This window comes from Geotrypetes seraphini, chromosome 5, assembly GCF_902459505.1.
Source record: "Geotrypetes seraphini chromosome 5, aGeoSer1.1, whole genome shotgun sequence".
In the NCBI taxonomy this organism is placed as follows: Eukaryota; Metazoa; Chordata; class Amphibia; order Gymnophiona; family Dermophiidae; genus Geotrypetes; species Geotrypetes seraphini.
Genome location: NC_047088.1, coordinates 163,244,441 through 163,260,903, shown reverse-complemented (window position 1 = coordinate 163,260,903; position 16,463 = coordinate 163,244,441). Strand labels below are relative to the sequence as shown.

The 16,463-nt window shown below is 42.1% G+C and overlaps 1 protein-coding gene across 9 annotated transcripts in view; it reads right to left on the bottom strand.

The window, feature by feature from the left end:
- FN1 (fibronectin 1) overlaps positions 1 to 16,463 on the bottom strand; it is a 361,029-nt gene that overhangs the window by 36,961 nt on the left and 307,605 nt on the right. For 8 of the 9 annotated variants that reach the window (XM_033945944.1, XM_033945938.1, XM_033945939.1 and 5 more), the window contains 4 exons: positions 12,874 to 13,053; positions 9,650 to 9,739; positions 4,794 to 5,269; positions 2,763 to 2,901 (listed from right to left, as the gene is read on the bottom strand). In XM_033945944.1, the coding sequence (XP_033801835.1) occupies positions 2,763 to 2,901; positions 4,794 to 5,269; positions 9,650 to 9,739; positions 12,874 to 13,053 (885 nt within the window). The remainder of the gene's footprint in view (positions 1 to 2,762; positions 2,902 to 4,793; positions 5,270 to 9,649; positions 9,740 to 12,873; positions 13,054 to 16,463) is intronic. The other variant, XM_033945940.1, reaches the window with a different exon arrangement.

Sequence of the window (16,463 nt, the reverse complement as noted above, 5' to 3'; positions counted from 1 at the left end):
GTGCTATGCTTTTTAGCGTGCGATAAAGATAAGAGCACACTAAACTCTAACGTGTACATGTTATCCTATGGACGCGTTAGCGGTTAGCGTACGCATTGATTTAAACGTGCGCTAAACACACGCTAAAACGCTTAGCGCACCTTAGTAAAAGAGGGCCTAAATATGCTAGTACATTGGTATTTAAACATCTTGGCGAACACGGGGGTCAAGTGCTTGGACGTTCCTAAAGGTGAACTCATTGAGCTTTTTAATAAAATATTAACCTAGTGTTAAATAGGTGAACTAAAACATCCATTTGCCCTTCTATACAACCTATGGTATACAAAGTTATCTCAGAGTACATGTAAGAACAGTTTTTGCAATTAAATGTACCACCAAATAATAAATCTATTTATAATCATGTTTTTGTTCATTGTTTAAGGACATCAAGGTTTGCTAAGCCTGAGTTCTCTTCTTGAGACCTGCACATTGTACTGTACTCTTTAATGGCACATCCTCTGGTGTATGTACTGCAACTACATAAAGCCCAGAAAAGACTAATATTGGAGTTAACAGAACAAGAACTGATAATAGAAAATTCCTTACCCCTGGGATTTTTTTTAGCATAGTGGCACTAGCAACTAGGCCATTTTACACCAAGCATACGATGAAACCATCACAAACAAACAGAGGAACAACAGAAGAAATATGCATTTCATTAAAGGGATTGGGACTTGTATATCGCATTTTTGCAGTTACACAACCACCCTCAAAGTGGTTTGCATATATGCAGGTACTTATTTTGTAGCTGGGGCAATGGAGGATTAAGTGACTTGCCCCAGGTCACAAGGAGCAGCCCTGGGATTTCATCCCACAACCCTCTGGGGCAGTGGCAGCAGCTCTACTACTAGGCCACTCCTCATCTGTTATGTTAACAAATATGTTAACTTCTATTTAGTGGCGTAGTAAGGAGTGGGGCACGGGGGGTGGCCCGCCCTGGGTGCCGTCTTGGTGTGGACGCTGGCACCTGTTCTCTCTGCCCCCCCCCCCTAATGCTCCTTCCCTTGTACCTCTTTAATTTTTCCTGCATGAACAGTATCACAAACTTAATGTCTGCGTCGGTATTGGCTCTCTCTCTGACGTCACTTCTGGGTCCTGCGTCTAAAAACTGACATCAGAGGAGAACTGATACGACGTGGGCAGCAAGTTCATGATGCAGGAAGGAGTGAAAGACTAATATAAGTGGTGTTTTTTTCTATTATTTATTCAATAAACGCTTGTTTTAATTTATTTTACATTAGGAGTGTTTCATTTGAGTTTTTTTTAGTTCAAATTTAAAATCGGAAATCTTACTTAGAATATTGCTATTTGCTCTAGTAGAAGCTAAGCACTGGAGGAGACAAGAAGAAAATGCACCAGGGCTGAACTGACATTTTAAATTATGACAGCTATTTTAAAAATGGTCCGGGCAATCTTAAAGACCATCAACTTTCTTAGAAACATAGAAACATAGAAAGATGACGGCAGATAAGGGCCATATAGCCCATCAAGTCTGCCCACACCATTTACCCACCCTCTTAAGTCTTCTGACCCCTTAAGTATAATTGTAATTATACTGTCACTCTACTGACCCGCTCATTCAAGTCCTAGTGACCCTATCCCTTGGCATGACCCCATAGGGATCCCACATGGGTATCCCATTTGTTCTTGAAGTCTGGGATGCTGCGTGCCTCTTGTACCCCTTATTTTTGTAAAATGTAGTATATAAGTAAAAATTTAAAAATGAGCTCTAGTCTGTAGCATATTGCAAATCAAGAGACCCTTTTATTAAGCTGTGGTAAACAATCCTATTAAGGTAGGTTCTGTGGTAGTTTTGACACCAGCCTACATTAGAGTCTTGTGAGCTGTGCTGCTTGTTTGTAGCCTCTTAACTGCTTGGATTTTTTGTGACTTTTATGTTTTTATATTTAAGACAGCCAAGGACCCTATAAGATTCCTGAGAAAGGCATTTTTATTTTGCCTGTGTTATTTTGCCTGTGTTATTTTGCCTGTGCACGTGGCCTGTGTTGGGTCATTTTTATTTTATAAGTTATTTGGTTTCGCTTATGACTGTATACACCCTTTGTGGATTGTTTTTAAGATTATTGTTTTTAAGTTATTTGGACTGCATACTGGTACAGCCAATCTTCTGTTCCACAATCTTTGTGTGTTTTGTATCTGACATATGCTACCCACGTGCTATAGGTAGAAAATAATTTTTAATGCTGGGAGTGTGTGTGGGGGCAGAGAGTAGGTATGCCTAGTGCAGCTGCAACATTGTGCATTAACCAATTAGCTCTGTTAGCATGGGAGCCCTTATCGCCTAGTGCAGGGGTAGGCAATTCCGGTCCTCGAGAGCCAGAGCCAGGTCAGGTTTTCAGGATATCCACAATGAATATTTGCATGCACTGCCTCCTTGAGATGCAAATCTATCTCATGCATATTTATTGTGGCTATCCTGAAAACCTGACCTTGCTCCGGCTTTTGCGGACCGGAATTGCCTACCCCTTGCCTAGTGAATAGGTGTTTGCAAATACTCCTGTGTTAAAGTCCACATACTAATTGGGAAATTAGTGAGTGGACATTAACGGGGGAAATCGGAAATGCGGCCATTTTACAAACGTGGCCTCAGCATACAGAAAACCCCTGCGCTATTGAGAAGTGCAGACCACTATTTAGTGCAGCTTAGTAAAAGGGCCCCCAACTGATAAAAATGTAATACTTATATTATTTTTTAAACTTACCGGTGTTACCAACTGTAATCATCTCTTCCAGAACTTTATGTTTGCTTTGTCCTTTCAGTGCTTCCACTATAATGTTGTAAGTTGCTCCATTGATTAGGCCGCTCAGTCTGGCTGTGTTGGAAGTTCCAGGAACCTTGAACTGCAATGAAAAAGACCAAAACAATAAGCAAAGTGATCTGTGGATAAAGGTGATTCCAAAGCTACAATGAAGCTTTGCATACGTGGTTTACAAATATACCCCAAAATATATGGTGTGCCAATGGATTTAGTGTATTCTAATAATTAGCATGCGCTTAATGCTAAGAAGCCCATAGGCTGTATGGAATTTAGTAAAAGGAGGCCATAGTGTTTTCAGATCATAATCCACAACAGAAACATTAAGAATGGCACAAATCTGGAATCAGTTTAAACTGCAACACAGGTTAGACCAGTGGCTGGATGTGCTGGAGGCATCTAGAAGTACACAGATATCAACATGATGATGTCATGTGCATCTGTGACATCATCATGTCAATGTCTGCGCATGCACGGATGCTCTCCAGATGGGCCCTAAGCTGCCAGCAGGGGGTGCTGCGCTGGTGCCAGCTGACTGCCTACAGCAATGTATCTCAAACTGTGTGCCTCCTGAGATTCCAAGTGTTCCGTGGCACACTGAAGAGGAAGCGAGGCGCCTGCCAGCTGACTTTCCTACATGGTACAGTGCCAGCGCTGCACAATTCGCCAAAGGTCTGCATGTTTCCCCCCTTCTCTTTAGCGTCCTCCGGTTTCCCCCCTGGCCTCCCGTCTCACCTTTAAAGCTAATTACAGCAGACTGCAGAGGATTGCCAGTAGGTAAAATGATTTTATTTTCAATATAGTGATTGAGATGTATCAGTTTTGAGAATTTATATCTGCTGTGTATATTATGTGTTTATGAAAAATGAATGGAAAAAAAAACTGCATTACAATAAGTAAAGGGGATGGGATCTGGAGCAGAGCTTGGGCGGGTCTAGGGAGGTTTGTAGTTGGGGTACTCAGTCGATATTTGTTAGACTTAGGGCAGGGGTCTCAAAGTCCCTCCTTGAGGGCCACAATCCAGTCAGGTTTTCAGGATTTCCCCAATGAATATGCATGAGATCTATGGTGCATGCGCGGCATGAGATCTATGGTACATGCGCGGCATGAGATCTATGGTGCATGCGCGGATGTCACTGTGATGACATCACGCATATGCATGACATCATCACGTCGACGTCTGTCCATCTCAGGTCCATCCAGAGGGACTCTGCACATGCGCAGACGTCGATGTGATGAGGTCACGCATATGCGTGATGTCATCACAGCGATGTCCGCGCACTTCTGGGTAGCCACTACCTTTAAGTGTGCCCCAGCTCGAGAAACTTTGAGAGACACTGGCCTACAGGATGTGCCTTGCACCGCGAAAGACAGGTCCTGTAGGCAGTCAGCAGGCGCCTCTCCTCCTCCCTGGTGTCTCATGACACACCTGAAATCTTGGGCGGCACACTAGTGACACACAGTTTGTGATACACTGGGTTAGACAATAAGAAAATTTTTAAGAGCAGTTTAAGAATTGAAACAAATTATTAAAGAAGGATGGTTGAATTATCATTACTTGAGGCTTCTATAAGCAGATTTAAGGAACCTTACCACAGGGTGCACTCAGGTGTTTCATGATAATTTTGTGATTGCTGCATGCTTCCCATACACTAAAACGGAGATTTTAATTTTTAGCATTGCCTATGAGCTGTTCTTTAACATTGTGCACCCAAAATGTCTTGCCTATAACCCAAAAGGGGGCATGGCCATAGGAGGAGCATGGGCAGGACAGGGGCATTCCAAAATTTAGGTGCTGTATTACAGAATACCTGGGTTGCACACCCAACTTGTGCACCAGAAATTACACCAGGTTTCTGCCTTTGTATAAATTGAGACACTCATAATCTGGTTCACAGTCATCACTTAAACCATGAAACACATTTTTTGCCCTAAAAATGCAAAAAATCACATACACTAAGTTAATTAAAAAATTACCTTAACAGGTAGTTGTTCATCATGGCCAACTAGATGGCAAGAAATGAGGTACTCTGTGGTTTCCAGCAAGGGTCTCCAAGAGATGGTGATCTGAGACGAGGCTTCTTGACCTCTGCTGTCATTATGGTGAGGACCAAATCCATGAGGATAAGAAGGCCTTTCATCTGTTCTGTGTACTGGTAATGGCCTACTAATAGTTTCTTCCACGTTTGGTATCTGTCGACCTGGTACATGCCTCACTGGGACTGCCGTTGTCGGTGCAGTGGTCCTTCTAAATCCATGCTCCTCAATAAATACCGGCAGTCCTTGGTGTCCAACTGATTGCTGACCGCTAGTACCTGGAAGTTGGATACCATTTCCATTGTCAAACCTGGTCTGTGAGATGAAAGGTGTACTGTCCACACCGGAGGGAACATCTAGGATCTCAGGGCCACGGTGATTAATGTGTGGAAGAGTTACCAGCTTAGGAAGCTCATCTAGCCCAAAAAAATATTAGAAGCAATAATGCAAGGCACATTAGCTCCAGCAAGAAGCCGCATTAGTCATTATAGAGTCAAAAGCAAAAGCTGATTCTGTAAATCAATGGTTTCCAAACCATTTTATTTGGGAAATAAGAGAGAACTAAAAGGATTCAGCAGATAAAATATACTCTACAACTAAACCAGTGGTTCCCAACCCTGTCCTGAAGGAACTACCAGCCAGTCAGGCTTTTAGGATAGCCCTAATGAATATGCATGGGGCAGACTGCATGCCTGAAACCTCCATTAGATGCAAATCTTTCTCATGCATATTCATTAGGGCTATCCCAAAAACCTGATTGGCTGGTGGTCCTCCAGGACAGGGTTGGGAACCACTGATCTAAACCATTACTTGTTTCAATTTTTTTCATTAATATAATTTAAATAGCCACAGATCAATATTTAATCACCGCACTTGGTGTTTTATGTACACTAACCAGGGTGTTTAAACATATCTGAATATTTAGTGCCAGACAATATTTGGCTAAACGATGGCTATCCGATCAGGTAACAGCAATATGCAATGCCACTTTCTAGATAATTATCTGGATAATTTAGGACCGCTCCGCCTGGGCTCCACCCCCAAAACCAACCCAGCAGTATCTGATCCTTTGGTATTGATGATCTCTCAGTGACATTTTCCAGATCGTGCCACTGAAAATCTGTGGATGGCCCCAGACAGCACTACTTATCTAGGTGGCAGAACTAGTTACTCAGATAAGTAGTTTCGAATTTGGTTCGCTGGCAATTTAATTCATTGCCCTGATTTTTAAATTCCTGATCTGGTTGCACATTCCTTTTTCATATCTTATTATGGATCTTCTACAACCCACTAGTATCTCCCAAGTCCCTAGTTTGGGAACCATGTTTTTAAAACTGCTCCAAGCCACAGAATGCCAGCCTCCCTTCCCTTTCTGCTCAAAAATAACAAAATGCTTAATTTAAGAATGAAAAAAAAGTTCAATTTGTATGTTTATAATTTTCATTTCATGATTTAGCACAAGCAGATAATCAATACACGCAAAGAAGGCTGCCCAGCTTTCAAATAATTACACATATCATAGCAATCGCTGTACTATCACCCATATACATTTTTCTATCCAGGTCAAAAATGAATTAGTGCAGTGGTAGATGCAAGATAAAAGAGAAATTTATACCTTGAAATAATGTGGCCTTGTATGTTCTTTAAGGAACATACCCCCTTTTTTTTTTTTTACAAAGCCACGCTAGTGGCTGACATGCGGCAAAAGACCCAAGGCTCTTTAAATTTCTCTGGGTTTCGGGGCAGTTACCGCAGCGGTAGCCGCTAATGCAGCTTTGTAGAAGGGGCCTATAGAGTATAGGGTCCCTCAGATTTGTGCTACAGGGAAAAAATGTTCATAAATCCCAGAATAAAAATGAATAATCTTAACATATCAGAATTTGGCCATGTACTAATTTTTTTCACAACAGTGTATTTAAAGCAGAAATAACTTTGTAATTGATTCACTCTAGTACTAATAGGGAAGAGGGGGAGGAATTAAACAACACACAAGTCCATTATATTTTGCATGTAAGTACTCCGAGAGGCAAACATATCTATTACTCAGATGTCATTGAATTTCTACACTTTGAAAATACTGGGTTGAGGCTTTTGGCAGCTAATTTTAGCACATGAGGATATGCTTTGGTATTCCTAAATGTAAAAAAAAACAAAAACATAGTGCAACTGACAAATATAAATGTGTATAAAAATCCTCTACTATTGCAGCATCTGTTACGAGAAATGAAAGTGTAAAGTGAATTATTCACTAAAGGGCACTTTTCCTAAACTTTGATAAGCACTAATGTGATGTGCTACACATGTGCTAAAAAATAAAAAACCTTTTAGTGCTGGGGGCGTTTTAGGGTGATAGTGGGTACTAGTGCTGCCCGATTTCTAATTCGAATCAATTCACCGATTCACTTCGGGTGAATCAATTCAAATCGATTTGATTTTTTAAAAAATCGGCCTGGCCGATTCGGTGAACGACCCTCCTCCCCGTGCCTTCCTAAGGCAGGAGTGGCAGCGCTGCCTCTTGCTGGCCTGCCGCTGCCACTCCTGCTTTAGGGAGCGAGGGGGAAGGGTCAGTTTGGAAGAGCTGCAGAAATCCTGGTTTTACCTTGTTCCGTGCTTTAGCGCTCTTTGCCACATCCTCTGGCTTCCCTCCGGATCTCCCGCTCTTAATGCAGCCTGCACAGAGGATTGCCGATGCTCTAGCGATCCTGCCATCTTCCTCAGAAGCACATTCCCTCCAATGCGGTCCTGCCTCTCCTCTGACATCAGAGGCAGGATCGCGTCAGAGGGAACATGCTTCTGAGGACAACGGCAGGATCGCTAGAACACTGGTGAGCCTCTCTGCAGGCTGCGATACAAGTGGGAGCCCGGGGGGAAGCCAGAGGACCTGCAAAGAAGGGGGGGAACATGCAGACCTTCGGGGGGGGGAAGGCCTTCGGGGGAATGAGGCCCTGGTCTAGAAGTACATGGAGGGAGGGAATGGAGAAGGGGTACTGCTGGACAGGGAGAGCATGGAAGGGAAGGGAGAAGGAGTACTGCTGGACTTGGCAGAAAGGGAGGGAAAGGAAAGGTGCTACACACTGGAGGGAAGGATAAGATGGTGCATAGGGAGAGAGCATGTTGGGTTGGGGGGTGGAAGGGAGAAGGAGTACTGCTGAACAGGGGGGAAGTAAAAGTAAGGGAGAAGAGGTGCTGCTGGACCTGGCAGAAAGGGAAGGAAAGGTGCTACACACTGGAGGGGAGGGTAAGATAGTGCATAGGGAGAGAGCATGTTGGGTTGGGGGGTGAGAAGGAGGGATGCCACTCGAAAGAAGAGGCAAGGACAGAGAGAGAAAGCATGAAGGAGGCAGAAAGTATTGGATTCATGAAGAGGGCTAGATGGATGGGGAGGTCAGAAAGAAGGGAAGGACAAATGTTACACTAGAGAAGTTGAGAAAAGGAGAGATGGTGGATCTGGGGATGGTGGGGTCCATCGATGCAGCTGTGGGGATGGAAATGAAAAAAGGGAAGATGCCAGACCTCCGGGTAGAGAATGACACGGTGACAAAATTCATCACCGTTCCCGTCCCCACGGATAACCGCGGGAAACCATCTTCATGTCATTCTTTAAGGAGAGAGGGAAGAATCAGAGTATAATTGGGCACAACCACTGACCCGCAAGCCTTGCTTTGAAGAATGCTGGTGTAGAAGGACTGAGTTTGAAATAGACACAAAAAAATGACATGGGATTATTTCCCGTGGTTATCCGCGGGGACGGGAACGGTGATGAATTTTGTCACCGTGTCATTCTCTACCTCCAGGGAAGGAAAGGGAAATGAAAGGGGAAGACAGATATGGAAGATAGATGGTTAGCATGGAGAAAGAAGAAAGGAGACCCTGGCAAGCAAGTTATCAAAAGACAACCAGAGCCTGGGACCAACAAGATTTGAATAATGACCAGACAACAAAAGGTAGAAAAAATAATTTTATTTTCTGTTTTGTGATTACAATATGTCAGATTTGAAATGTGTATCCTGCCAGAGCTGGTGTTAAGACTGAAAACATGAGCTAGGATTTAACAGAGAGAGGAAAAGTCTTTTTTGTTTATTTTGTTTACACCACAGTGCCAGTGTGGGTAGGAGAGGGCAAATGGGGTGAAGAGGCTATAAAATAAACCCACAAGGAAAAAAACACCCATTTGGGCAGGAAAATCGAATCAAATCGAATTGAAAAATCGATTCAATAGGCTGAATCGATCGAAATGTTTTTTCCGGAATTGGGCAGCACTAGTGGGTATAGCTATGCATAGAATTAGCATGTGATCCCTTAGGCTGTGATTCTATAAAAGGTAACTAACTCCTAGGTGCCATTTGACATGGGTGTCAATCAACCGCTAGGCACTATTCATAGAATTGGGCCTAGTGATGCCTAAGCATTCTTAGGTGCCAGTAGCCATTGAATCCTTCAGCGCACTGCCATTTAGATCAGGGTTTTCTTGGCCTAAATGAGTGCGCCCAAGTCAATCCACGCCCAAACTCTATCCGGAATCCGACCCTAATCAGGCCTGCTTGCCAGTAGGCACCTTGGTATGGACGCTTAACTCGAAGTGGTAGGCGCCTACTGATTTAGGTGTTTACTGGCAAATTAATTTTTAAAATTAATTTTCAATAGCTCTTTCAATTATCAGTGCTGATTAAGCCAATTAAAAAAATTAAGTTAGGCACCTGCTTCAATGGAAACTTGAAGATGCTGCTTCGACAGAAGGATAATCAACATTTCATTTTTTAGACTGGACAAAACCCAGCTGGATACCAAAGTTTTACCTGTCTTTTTTCGTCCAGTAAGTGGCTCGCTCTTTTGGGTATGCCTAAAAGCAATGATCTGGATGATATACTCTGTTCCTGGCTCTAGGTCTGACAGAATAGAAACAAGCAACATTAAAAGCCTGTAAATCTCTCTACTAAACGTAGAATTCCTTTTACATACTCACATGTTTTCAGAATGCTTACAGAATTAATTTCAAATCTCAGTAACAAGCAAATAGCTTCTACTAGGAATGTGCATTCATTAGTGTGCATTTGGTTCTTTAGAGCATCTTAAAAAAATTTAACCCCCACCCACTTTTTTATGAAGCCGCGTTAGGCTTTTATTAACCACCGGCCATGGCAGTATTAACTGAAGCTCATAGAATTCCTATGAGTGTTGGTGCCAATACCACCATAATGGTGCTGGCACCTAAGCTTATTATTTCTCGCAGATAATTTTTTTAGATTGTAAGGTAGTAAAGGAATAATTCTGTAGAGGAGATGTCAACATTTAGGCCCAAATTCTCTAAACAGTGCCAGGTCTTAGGTGCCAGTAGGCACTCCAGCTCAGTGAAAAACACAGTTCCATGTTTTTCACTGATTTTCAAGTCATCTATCAGTGCCTGGGGTTCATTTGGTTATTCTAGAGTTACCATATGGCTCCAGAAAAAGGAGGACGGATTGAGACATCCGGGTTTTACTTCCAGTGCTTTTGATGGAATTAAACCTAGATGTCTCAGTCTGTCCTCCTTATTTCCTTAGCTTTCAATGAAAGTAAAACCCGGATGTCTCAATCCGTCCTCCTTTTTCTGGAGCCATATGGTAATCCTAGGCACATGCATTCCTTTCCTTAAACTGACCGGTATTACTGAGGCAATATTCACAGTTCCAAGAGGGGAGGGAGCCTCACCTTGGGCCAGATTTAGAGCCCATGTTAACTGGTTTTCAAAGGCAGTCATAGTATATAGCCACTGACTGAGGGCTGTTGCTGCAAGGGTTTGACTCAGTTAGAAGAGGACAGGGCCAGCTCAAACACTGGGCAGGACTAAGCTGTTGCCTAGGAAAGCAGCTTCTGAAGAGTGCAAAAGAGCAACTACAGAACAGTCAAAGCAAAACAAAACAGTAAGGGCTCCTTTTACGAAGGTGCGCTAGGGCCTTAACGCGTGGAATAGCACGCGCTAAATTGCCGCATGCGCTAGCTGCTACCGCCTCCTTTTGAGCAGGCGTTAGATTTTTGTCTAGCGTGCGCTATAGTGTGCACTAATCCGGTGCGTGCGATAAAACCGCTAGCGCACCTTCGTAAAAGGAGCTCTAAGTCTTGATAACCATGTAAACTCAAAAAGACAACAGGAGGTAGGTACTTCTACTAGTAGGGAGGTTAGGAAGTTGTTGTTTTTTTCCATTTGCGAAACAGGTATCCTGCCGGGTTTAAGAGGAGGATCATCACTAATTAATTATAATTATATATTGAAGGAATTGAAGAAGTCAAAAAAAATGAACTTGATGGCTCCTTAAGTGCCTCTTCTTTTGACTATAGTGGGCTGAAACAATGCTTCCACTGTGTATGAAACTTGATGCGAATGGGACTGTTTTATGAAAAAGGTGGAATTTTTTTTAATGAACATTGATAGAGAATACAGTGTCCCTAGTTTTACTTCGGAGCACCATTGTCCATATATACACTGAGGTCTTTTGCCAAACAAATTTCCTCTATACTTTGATGGGTTGGTATTTTTTTTTGGCCAGCTCTCTTCAGTTCGCCTTTTCCTTAACTTAGATGCTCTACATACTTTCTACCACACTGAAGGTCAGACTATTGTAACATAATCTGTGCTGGTTTGCCTCAATTTACTTTGAAAAGAGCTAAATGTTGGAATTATGTTACATCTGTTCTGTTGCCTACACTGGCTTCTGTCTTTTTTTCAGAATACAGTTCAAAATTTTGCACCTAATCTTCAGAGTACTTCAGAAGGGAACCTCAGACTTTATTTAATCTCATCCATACTCTATATCTTCACAGATCTTACGTTCATTAAATGACCATCAATCAGTCCTTCCTTCCCATGCAAAGCACACTGGCAGTCTACTAGAGCCAGTGTTTTTTTACCCCCGGCAGCTTCTCTTTGGAATGGTCTGCCCTTGGGACTTCAATCTGAAATGTCCCATAAAAAATTTAGGGGTCCTTTTCTAAGGCATGCTAGTCATTGTAGCGTGCGCTAAATGTTAACGTGTCTTTTATATTCTATGCATGCGTTTAGCGCGTGCTAAAACGGCTAGTGCGCCTTAGTAAAAGAGGGGGTTAGGGCAGATCTGAAAATTTACCTATTCTCCATGTCATTTAATCCTTACTAAAGAACTCTAGGGAATGGATGGTAGGAGCAATAACTATGTTATTTCCTTTATTCAGATTGTCATTTTTGTTTTAGAGTTCTTTTCCTATGTCAATTTGATTTTATGTTGTCTAAATTTAAAGATTTATGAAATACAGTGGTACCTTGGTTTGCGAGCATAATTCGTTCCAGAAGCATGCTCGCAATCCAAAGTACTTGTATAGCAAAGCAACATTCCCCATAGGCCATAATGGCAACTTGGATGATTCATTCCACCCGACCCCTGACCCGACCCAACCCCAGGAACCGGAAGTATTGCTCCCCCCCAGAGGCCACCGGCACTGCTCCCTCTCTTCGCGATCACCTCCTCCCCCTTCCCACTGACCGGCTCTGTCCTTACCCTTGCGCCGCCGGTATTAGAATGTGCCTACCGCCGGTTTTCTGCTGGGCTGCTACTGGTCCTTGAGCATCTGCGCATATTCAAGACCTTCTGGATCTCTCGATCTCTGAGATTCTCATGAGATCTCGAGCCTCATGAGAATCTCTGAGAGGGTGAGATCTGGAAGGCCTTGAGCATGCGCAGATGCTCAAGGCCCAGCAGCAGCCCAGCAGAAAACCGGCGGCAGGCACTTTCTAACACCGGCAGTGCACGGGTAAGGACAGGGCCGGTCAGTGGAAGGGGGGGAGGAGGCGATTATGAAGGGAGGGAGCAGCACCGGTGGCCTTGGGGGGAGCAATACTGCTGGTTCCCGGGGTCAGATCGGGTGGGGGCTCGCAAATCGAGTCAATGCTCGGTTTGCGAGTTACAGTTTGCTCGAGTGTTTTGCTTGCCTTGCAAAACACTCGCAAACCGCATTACTCGCAAACCGAGGTTTGACTGTATTGTAAATAAACATAAACAGTAGACCCTACTTGTAAGTGTGGCCTCCGTGGCATCAGCAGGAGGGCGAGGGAACAGCTCCCTGGTTGGTCCTCCAACCTTCTCATATTTGATAATATAGCCAGTCAGACTAGCACGGGGTGGCAGCCAGGAAAAGAGTAAGGAGTTGCTGGTAGCTGTGAGGAAGCGCAATTTGGATGGAGAGTCTATTCCTAAAGGAACAAAACAAAAAAAAAAAAAAACAAACCCCAGTTAGAAAAACAAAACTCCTCTTTTTGTATTGTTTCAGCAGCTTACTGAGTCTCAGGCATAGTCTTACTATTTTGTTTAAAAAAAATTAGCAAATTACCTCTAGCAGCAAAGCAGCAATACAGGGAGAGAACATATACAAAACCAAAATAATTTTCTTCACTATAGTTATTTTATTTATATACTGCCTATTAATTGTTTATGTGGTTTACATTCATGTACTCAGTCATTTATCCCTATGGGCTCCTTTTACGAAGGTGCACTAGTGTTTTTAGCGCACGTACCAGATTAGCGTGCACTGTAGCGTGTGCTAGCTGAAAAACTACCGCCTGCTCAAGAGGAGGGGGTAGTGGCTAGCGCGCGCTATTCTGCGCGTTAAGGTCCTAACGCACCTTCGTAAAAGGACCCTTATATGTCCCAGTGGGATTACAATCTATCTAATGTACCTGGGGCAATGGAGGATTGAGTGACTTATTCAAGGTCACAAGGAGCAGTGTGGGGCTTGAACCCACAACTTCAGGGTGCTGAGGCTATAGCTCTAACCACTAGGCCACTCCTTCTTGCAGCTACTTGCAAAGCTAATCAAGTTTATTTTGTAAATCATCAAAATTGGTAAAAAAAAAAAAACAATGGTAAGTTCACTGAAAACTAACAGGACTCAGTTCTGTAAAGGCACTGCAAAATTGATGCCAACTACAAAATGCGCTAAGTGCTATTCTATAAACGGCTCTGAAATTTAGGCAGTTTATATAATAGTGCTTAGCGATGGCATTTGCACCTAACTTTAGGTACAAGAATTTAAACCAACTGAACTCTGGTGCAAATCCTCATGCCTAAATTATATATGGATCCCCTTAGTCTATAGGAAAACAAACAGAACAATAGTCTTCCATGAGAAAAGTATCACCAAGCAATAATGGAGTAGATGGCAACACAGTAGGCGCTGATGGTGATCACAAAGACGAGCATCATTAGTACCATTTACAATGGTTTTCTTATACAGGATTCCTGCCGTTTCACATTCATGTTCCATGTTTATGCTTAAGAATAAAGATATGATAATGTCATGTAAAGAATGTAGGCAGTGCTGCTTCAGTTCCAAGGAGAAAGTTCAGATTGAACTGGAGGAAAAGCCTCAGATAAAGGCCCTCCCACCACCACAATGGTGGAAAAAGGTGGTCGGGTGATAACCTCACTGGCAAAAACCTCCGTTGTACTCCCAAATGAAAAAACTGTAAGCAGGGCTGTCTATGCTTGATAGAAGAAAAAAACTTTCTACTTATCTCATTGATTGGTACACCGACGATGGCCAGCGTTTCACTAACTTGCTGCCTCAGGGTGTATCAAAAGTCCGATCAAAACTAAAGCCAGAAAAGAAAATCGAGACTTCAAAGCAATCTTCAGAAGCCACTATGACATACCTTTAAGTACCGATCAATGAGATAAGTAGAAAGTTTTTTTCTTCTATCAAGCATAGACAGCCCTGCTTACAGTTTTTTCATTTGGGAGTACAACGGAGGTTTTTGCCAGTGAGGTTATCACCCGACCACCTTTTTCCACCATTGTGGTGGTGGGAGGGCCTTTATCTGAGGCTTTTCAAGTTTCAAGTTCAAGTTTATTAGGTGACTTGATCAATCGCTTAATCAAATATTCTAAGCGATGTACATTTTAAAATTTACAATTAAAAAAAAAATAAAAAAACAACAACAATGTAATACATTACAATACTTACAATATTTAAATAATGGTTAAATACTCTTAATTTGACATTAATAAACATAAGGAAAGGAGGGATGAAATACAATTTTTAAAGTAAAGAAGAAACATTGAGGGAAAATACAAAAGGGAAATAGTTAAAACAGGTATAACCAAGTAAAATATAATTCATGAAGCGTAAAATTATGTTGAAAAGGCATCTTTAAAAAGGAAGGTTTTTAGCTCAGTTTTAAATTTTCCAAGTTCTTTCTCCTCCCGTAAAGAAATAGGGAGGGCGTTCCATGTTTGCGGTGCCTTACAAGAAAAAATAAATTGTCTCCTCGTATTAATAATTTTTAATGATGGAATCGATAGCAGATTTTCCTCCAGTTCAATCTGAACTTTCTCCTTGGAACTGAAGCAGCACTGCCTACATTCTTTACATGACATTTACCATATCTTTATTCTTGTGAAAAGTGTGTTTCGTCATATTATTGATTTTTCACAGATCCGAGTATCTTGTGCTATATATTTAGGAAATAGGATTAATGGCCTCCCATGGCTGGCAGACTGGGTTTGGCTTTACCACAGATTTTGTATCAGATCTATTACAAAGACCTTCAGTTTTTCAGCTCCCAGAAACTTTAAGTGTCAATGCCACCTGGGTTGAATATATGAATCTAGCAAAAAAATTAGTTAGAGCCACATTGCATGGAGCTACATTGCTAGAATACTGCAAAAAAGAATTTATCCCCAGGGGTTTAAGGATCGCTAAAGCACCCACTTTATTCACAGAAGATTCCACATTCTTAACACAATGGGCTGGGATCTTGAATAAATGCTCACTAGACCTTATAGTACTTATCATTGAGAAGACCAGAGTAACTACAGAAAATATACAATTTGATCTTGACACGAAACTTGGGGAACTGAAAAGCAATTTAGACACTGATATTTTTGATAAAGAATTAGCTGACACACAGAAAAAGATCGATTCTTTCAGAAGTAATCTTCAAAAGAACAAAATTAAAAAATTCAAACGAGACGAAGAAGACTACGCTAAAAAAAGAGTATATCCCTGGTTAACTAATCCACCAAAACAAAAACGAAGAGAATTTGAATCCTCTGACCCATCAGAAGGGGGATTTTTATCAAATTCAGAGGAGGATTTTTTAGAACAGGACAACACCGGAGGGACAGGGCAAAACAGAACAAAAGGAAAACAAAGAGGACGGACCACGAAACAACCAACCACACGAGCTCAACGGGACAAGTCGAGCAGATCAAAGAACAAGTAGTATTTAATCTTTCTTCATACACTTTAAATCCAATTGAAATTTCTGTTCTGTCCCGTGGCCTCACATTTGTTCCGGTCCAACCTCTACAAACTTTCAAATTACGAATTGATATTGAAAGGTTTTTTAGAAAGCTCCACTTGAAAGAATATTTTTTTGAACACTCCTTCACCAGCACAGATGACTCTGTCATGAGTAAGAAATCTACTTGGACTCCTCCGACACCTCCTAGTCCCCACCTGATGCTGTACAAAGAACTAGTGATTAGAGATGTGAAGAAATTTACCAACAAAAGGAGGAAAAGATATCAACCTTATAACTTATCACGTGAAGAATTCATAGCTCTGAAACAACTCAGAATAAACCGTCAGATTAGAATTTGC